At 34.0% G+C, this 7957-nt stretch overlaps 1 protein-coding gene across 1 annotated transcript; it reads right to left on the minus strand.

Moving 5' to 3' along the window:
• Window positions 1-657: 657 nt before the first annotated feature.
• LOC117119481 (helix-loop-helix protein 13-like) lies at window positions 658-7419 on the minus strand. The gene is made up of 2 exons (XM_033264320.1): window positions 6838-7419; window positions 658-1847 (listed from the first exon to the last, which is right to left on the minus strand). Exons 1-2 carry the CDS (start codon window positions 7370-7372, stop codon window positions 1810-1812), a joined length of 573 nt encoding a protein of 190 aa, XP_033120211.1. The 5' UTR covers window positions 7373-7419; the 3' UTR covers window positions 658-1809.
• Between the last annotated feature and the right edge of the window lie 538 nt (window positions 7420-7957).

Raw genomic sequence — 7957 nt, forward strand, 5'->3', positions numbered from 1 at the left:
TTTTCATATAAAAGTCAGATAAAGAAAGCTAAACATACACAGGTTCTTTTCAAATAAAACTCATCCTCATTGGTTAAAAAAAACCTGTCAACAGCACACCAAGCCAGATAATGCGGCATAGCTATTTACAACAGTTAACGAAGCTAGTCTCGAAGTTGTTTCGCATATATACTTAGATTTAAGTATTTTTCTGTACGTATTTCATATTCATTCCTTACATGCTTATTAAATAATATATTGTGAACATTTATTGAAAGTTTTTTGTCGGTCAATGTAAATTTAATGGTGGAAAACTATGTAAAACGTTTGGTAGTATACAACTGTTCATTATTGTGGACAGGCGTTTTAAACAGGGGTGGTTATCTGTACCGTTTTTTGATGTTCACTGATAGCCAGTCTATTTAGAAATGTTAAGTATTCATATGTTGTTAATTAAATGTAAATTATAATTATCAAGGCCTAGTGTCATGAAAGCGCCTNNNNGTGACTGTCTCTTATACACATCTAGATGTGTATAAGAGACAGTATATATATATATATATATTCCGTATATATACCTTATATTATTTATCTAGGCCTATGTACTTTTGTCTTTTAATGTCAATTTCCTGTGTTCAGTGACTTACTTTAATTGTCACCTTGATTGACAGATGTACAGTATAACTTTATGTGTCATGATAGTGCCTTAAATTAGAATTCAAATCCTTTTATCATGGCTTATCTTGTATTTATTACGTTAGTATATTATTATAATCACAATTTATTAGCTATACTGGAATAGGAAGGGGCTTGAATTGAATTTCTTCGGTGTGAAACACTAAGGATAACCTTTGAAAATCCTAATTATTTCCAGTGGTAATGTATTCGGCAGTGCACCATACATTTTCCAAAGTACTGCGTTACGTGCACATGGGCCATATTGTACACGGGACCAACGGTATAAATGTCTCATCCGAAAGACGGTGCCCTATAGAAACTTGCATTTCAGCCCTTCAAGGATGCCTGTTTATATTTATTACATTAGTACCTTACAACAAATGCAATTCAATTCGCTACACTAGAATAGGGAGATTCTAAACGTTTTTCAAAGTTTCACTCCACACTTCGTTTGCGTTTACGTAGGTATATCCTGCAGATGACCTAATGGTCCATAACGGCATGGTAACAGGGGCTTTATGAACCAGTACACCGGGGTAACCCCCTACACGTCTCAAAAGATGCACTGCGTTCTTGGAAGTGCGCATGGGCTAATTGTGTACACTGGGCATGCATACGGTTTAATTGTCCTTATCCTAGAAGACTTGTTCCACCACCAGAACCATTATAGGCGAGAGTACCGTTAATTCGAACTAACACCGATATTATAGCTGTATCTAGGTTGTAGTGCTCCTTCCTCTCAGCCATTCGCTTCTTTGAAGTGCACATCATGAGACAATTGTGTACACTGGGCCTACAGATTACAGTTCTTTATCCGAGAAGACTTGTTCCAGTTGATATTTTGGCTGTACTCTAGATTGCGGTTCCCCTGCCTTAACTGCTCGGCCCTTCGCTTATTTAACACATCGCCGAGTTGTGATCGGGATAGCGTCGCGTCTGCACTACAATACATCGGCTGACGCTGTAAATTGGAATGGAGCTGTATTTCTGATTAAGTTGCCCGCCGTCCAATCCCAGGTGCTGGGTTCGAATCCTTAGGCCTACACAGTACGGTTCATAGAGTTGCATGATGAAAGTGGCAATCATCAGCTCGGTTTGAAAATATGTCTTTTTTGTCATTAGAATACATTACAATTGCGGCTGATTGACTCTTCAATTCCATTTAATCCAAGATAAACGGGCCACCAAATCTGCAAGCAAAAAAATATGAAAATGTTCTACTGTAAATAAATACTACCAAGCAGATCGGATAATGTGGTTTGGATACATTTGTCAAATACAAAATTAAGAAACATAATAATAGCATTTGTATATAGACCCCCAATGGGGTCTCCATACGCAATTAATATTTTTTTGTGAATCTTTCTAGTAAACTTGTACAATTTGAAACTTCACATAAATGTCCTATATTCATTGTAGGTGATTTAAATGGGAGAACAGGTAGGCCTACAAAAAGACTACATTAGTAACGGTAATAACCGAATTTACTGCAATGATTTATTTAATATAGATAAAAATAAAAAAGGCCTGGTAAAATTACAAATAAATACGGTACCGAAATCCTTGATTTCTGTAAAGAAACGGGAATGTGTATAACAAATGGGAGATTATAAAAGTCAAATCATTACACATTTGTGGGTCGGCAAGGAAATGGCGTTTGCGATTATCTCCTAGCTCCATAACTTAAAAATCCTTAAAGATAAATACACGTGTGGAATCAGATCACAAGCCAATACATTTTAAGATAAAATACGATCATATTCATACTATTAATAATGTTACGTTTAACGAATCAAAACGGATACAAAAGTATTAAGTGGAAAGAAAATTATGTGAACAAATTTGGAGAACGTTGTGAGCATGAACAATTGAAAAAGTTGATAATCATTTTATGAGTACTATTACAAGGAACGATATTAATGAAGCGGTTTCATGTCTCCAGGAAACTTTTGAATACACTTTCAGTGATATACCGTATACAGCATCACGAATAAATAACAAAATTAAAGAAAACAACATTAACAAAAATAACAACTGGTTTGACGAAGAATGCTTAAATTTAAAACGTGAAATGAAAAAAAATTCTTAATAATGCATTAAGAAATAAAGCACAACACAATTTATTTTTATTATTATTTAAATTTAAAGAGGGACTATGAAAGAACAATAAAAATGATAAACGAAATCTAATTATTAGAGCTATAAATAACAACAACGGTAAACAATTCTGGGCAAAATTGAAAGACAAAAAAGAAAGTCTAACAACCGAGTATACACCTTTGGACAAGTGACAAAAACATTTTAAATCTCTCTTTGAACCACTACCACAACATCAAGTTATCCATGAGGTAGATCATTATCTTATTTTGAAGATAAATATATCAATTTAAATTTTACTTTAGGTGAAATAAAAAAGGCAATAAAATCACAAAGGCAGGTAAATCACCAGGAATCGATGGGATGACGATTGAGTTTTTAATTAATGCACCATATTTTATGTTAGCCCATTTAAAACTATTGTTTAACTTAGCATACTAAATTGGGCATTTCCCAGCACAATGAACTACAAGTATCATAACCCCAATATACAAAAAAGGTGACAGAAAAAAACTCATAAAACTATAGAGGCTTTTCTCTAATTCCAATCATTCAAATTTTATGAGTATTCTTAATGTGAGACTAACACAGTTTGCAGAGAGTAATAATATAATTCAAGAGCATGCCGGCTTCCGGGGAGTGCTTTCCATACTTGACAATATTTTTATTTTTAATAGCATTATATCTAAATATCTAAGTAAAAAAAGAGGAAGACTATTTTGTTGCTTGTTGATCTGGAACGTGCTTTTGACAGCATTAATCATGATTTTCTTTTACTTAAGTTAAAAAGAATAGAAGGAAACGGTAAGATGTATATTATTCATTCTCTGTACAAGCAATTAACTGCTCATGTTAAAATAAATAATATGCTAACACTTCCATTTGAATACTACATCGGTATACAACAATGATCACCTTTATCTGCTTTACTTTTTAACATTTTTATGAATGATGTTTAAGTTTTGATCTTAATCAAAGCAAAAATAGTAATAAAATACAAATCGGAAGTCATTATCTTTAATAACTATATTCCTTATGCAGATAATTTGCTTTTAATTGGCGATACAGTAAAGAGTCTACAGAATCTTTAAAATAAACTTGAACTTTTTGTGATTCATGGGTGGTCTCTGTAAATTTAAATAAATCAAATATAATGGTATTTAAAAAAGGAGACAAATTGAAAAATTGTATTATAAAAACACTCAAATGGAAGTTACTCCGTCATGTCTATTTAGGAGTTATATTTTGCTCAAATGGTCAATGGAACAGGGCTGTTGAGCACAACTGTCAAAAAGTAAATAATGCATTTTTCTTCAATTAGAACATTTATTTACAACAATACAAAGTATCTTACACCAAATATCTGGAACGAAATTTGTGATAAGAATCTATAAGTGAATAATGGGGTTATTTAAAATAAAATCAAATTAAATCTTACTCTCTTGCATTGGATTACAAAAATGTATTTCATTTGAAACTGCAAAAGTATTTAAATATATGCCATAATACACGCTTTAAAAGTGCAAAAAAGCTCCGGCTTCCGGCCCTTCGGCAGGCCTCTGTACTCCACGCCCTGAACCTCCCTTGGCTGAAGCTGGCTACGGGCCTGGGTCTAGGGATTTATGTGTTTCTTGAACCTTAGCTCATCTCTTCATACCAAAGTGTTTACTACACTTTACTGTACGACGAGACCCGAGGACCTGAATCCAAGCTTACAACTTGACCTTACGGATATGACATCACTTTTCGATCGACCACGGCATAGAGTATCCTGCTATAAATAGCAGTATACTAAAAAAAAAAATCAGGCGCTTATTTAAGAGCGGCGCTTATTCGAGAGGGGCACTTATTTACGGTACACATAATTATCTTAATATAATAGGCAATAGGCCTATTACATTTATACGTGATAGTGTGGTTCTTAAGCGGGATAGCGTTGGATAGACCATGGAGTAAATAACAACTCCCTGGATAGACCTCGATTGGGTGGGACTTGATGCAGATTGGTCTGTTGTTGGTCTGGGGTCAGGGGGAAAGATTTGCTATTTTTCCATTGTATACACCCATTTTAATGTTCTGTAGTAGTTATCTTATACATAGTTTAATTATTTTTATATATATAAAAAAAATACTTTGAATTTAAAACAGGTTTATTCAAGATAAAGCTTGTTACTCACAGCATTGTTGGTATTTTTGTATATTGCCTTTTGACACTGGCAAAAATCTAAGATTAGACCTACGAACAAAATATAATATTGCTATATGGTACACTTTCAATCAATACATGCAGGCGCAGATCCAGACCTTCGCACCGTTCGCCATGACGAACAAGAGATAAAATATAAAGTGATTGTAATGCCTAGTTGTCTGGCAAATTACAACTCTTTCTGTCACAAATGCCACCTAACTTCACTAAAGACAAAAATATGGACAAAAATGCAATACACTTTGGTATTGTCTAACTATTAATTAAAAAGGACTGTAATTAAATCGGTTGCGCAATGTACCGTTGGGGTTTTTTAATTTTCGATTTATATGTCACGATGTATGGTTAATCAAAAGAAAATCACAGGGAGAATATACATGTGTGTTGATTCTTTTATAACCTTATTGGAAGGCATATATCATTTTATTATATTTTGTTATTTTAAAACCACAAAAGACAATTATGCATATTTAATTAATTTCCTGGTGGATGTAAAAGCACACCAACCAAGCTTGGTTTTGGATGGTCAGAGTACAACTGTTGAATGCATTATTCTGCTTCCTAAGTTATATTATGACCAAGTTGTTTTCATAATATGAATTCTGAACTGTAATATTACTAAGATCAATCAACACATAAAATAAAACATATACAATTTGGATCTAACATATGTGTATAATGATAATAATAAACAAACGGAAATCTCTGTACTATATTATTCTAAACATTTACAGAGTGGACTTCCTTATGTTGTGGTCATATTAAACTAATATTATTATTAAAGAAGTATATTTAACAAATAACATAAAACATACATCAAAATTATTAGGTTAAAGTTCTTACGTCGGTGCATGCATAAAACGTAATTTCCTAAAATTTTGATAGGGCCTATCTGAGATTGACTATCAATAAATATTCTCTGTACTATCTATAGACCTACTAATTTAACGAGTGAACTTCCTTATAGGTTTATGATTTAAGGAAGTGTAAATTTGAGCTTCGCAAAGTTTAGAAGTTTAAGAGTTAAAAGAGAGGACTTATGTTATGTTGTGGTCATGCTTTTTTCTTGTCAGTTCACTAGGTAATTTAGTGAGGAAATGAATTTCTGCAAAAGCTCAGTGTGTGTAGTAATTGACCTACTACTGATTTGGATAAAAAAGCTAAGCCCACATAGACACTGAATTTCAACTGAAGAAAAAATGCATCCTAGTTTCTTAATCATTATAAATCTTACATTAAAGAGAAGAAAATAATACAAACTATCATTAACCGTTCGACACTCAGTTCACATACTTGTGGTTCTTGAGTTATATGTCAAGAGGGAGTAGGTTGAGTCTAAACATACAGGTGGAATTTAGCATTTTTCCTATTCAAAACCTAATCAATTAACTTGTGGTCAGGTTGAAACCTGACCAACCGTACCGGTGGCTATGGCCCTGTATTCATCTTCTTCTTCTTCTTCTTCTTCTTCTTCTTCTTCTTCTTTTTCTTCTTCTTCTTCTTCTTCTTCTTCTTCTTCTTATTATTATTATTATTATTGTTATTGTTATGTAAGCATGCTTATGTGTAGAGTGTGATCAGTAGGGTAACTTTATAAAGTATTATAAACTAAATCAAGCTGCAGCATCACATCGTACCGTACTGTTTATTGGTCTATTATTTCGGGGTTGCATTTTTATGCCCAGACTATCAAATTATATTTGACAAAGACTGTTGTATATGCCCAATGTATAGTGATAAAATGCCTATTATAATTATGGGCATGATGTGATGTCATCATGACCATATTTAGGCATGTCACGTGTTTTTTTTTTGTGAAATAAAATTTGGTAACACATGGCTTTACGAAAAACCTCTGAACTTCAGGAAAGACTTACCACTTGTACTCCATTTTATGGCGCTTTTGTTCGTATAGTCCACTTGGCGGCAGACGTCTAGGTAATCCGTTGGCGACTGGCCGGATATCAGGACTTCCTTCAAGAGATGTATGTACGCGATGGCAAGTTTTAATGTGTCGATTTTAGACAACCGACGCTCATACGGAAAGGTCGGAATATGAATGCGAAGTTTTTCAAACGCTTTGCTCAAACTTAACATGCGCCGTCTCTCTCGTATATTCGCCGCGCACCTCTCCGCGGGCACTTGTATGTTGTTGTCGACTGACGAAGCTTGCCGATCTCTTGTTTCTTGAACGACTCCCACGACGGCGCATGCTGCATCCCATCCTACGTAATCAAAGTCGTTGTTAATTGCGCACGCGTTTTGCTGTATCGCACAGTTTTCATGCACACTGATTGAAACCTGGAATTCGTCAAACTCAGCAAAATCATCATCCAAAAAATCGAGATACTGTAATTCGTAAGATTTGTTGAGTATCTCGTCGAGAAAATCACTGCCGAACGAGGCATCCATTCTGAAACTACAACGCGTGTATATCGGCTAAGAAGTAATGACCACACATCGAGTTATTTTGTTTTTATTATGCAACTGAATTACTATTCTCCTATGATTTTAAGTTCGAAGGACATATTATGAGATGCACCTGCATGTGGCCTATTCAATTCAACACACGGCGTTGACTTATTAACAAACGTTTTAATTAGTCGTAACTCATTCTCGTTATTGTTACAACATTGTCGTTTGCTTCAAGTGTAAAAACAAATTGAATTGCTCTAGTGTGAATGCGCCAGGGACATAATTTAGGAAATGAGTCTTCTATTCTTGAATTAAAGTATCGATTGGTTGATGATCATTGACATTCAGACATCATCTCGGAAAAATCACGGAGATATATAAAAATCGAAGCTCATCTTGAGAGTGTGTTCTGTAAGGGGGTTGTTTAGGCCTATGTTCTGCTTTACTTCATGGTCAGCAATACTTCGAACAGAAATTCTAGACCCAACGTATGCAATTATTTTTGGTAATTATACGGTGTATAATTTTACTGTATAGGTCTATTATAACGTTTGATTTAATAACCATTATCTACTGTATATA

The sequence above is a fragment of the Anneissia japonica genome, unplaced genomic scaffold (assembly GCF_011630105.1).
Source record: "Anneissia japonica isolate Jap-2015-1 unplaced genomic scaffold, ASM1163010v1 scaffold4415_len418423_cov169, whole genome shotgun sequence".
Lineage (NCBI taxonomy): Eukaryota > Metazoa > Echinodermata > Crinoidea > Comatulida > Comatulidae > Anneissia > Anneissia japonica.

What these genes read in the sequence shown, in the direction of transcription:
- LOC117119481 (XM_033264320.1), bottom strand. Translation starts at nt 7,372, where the DNA reads ATGGATGCCTCGTTCGGCAGTGATTTTCTCGACGAGATACTCAACAAA. An exon ending in CATAAAATGGAGTACAAGTG is followed by an intron (nt 1,848 to 6,837) that starts GTAAGTCTTTCC and finishes TTTTGCTTGCAG; the next exon opens with ATTTGGTGGCCCGTTTATCT.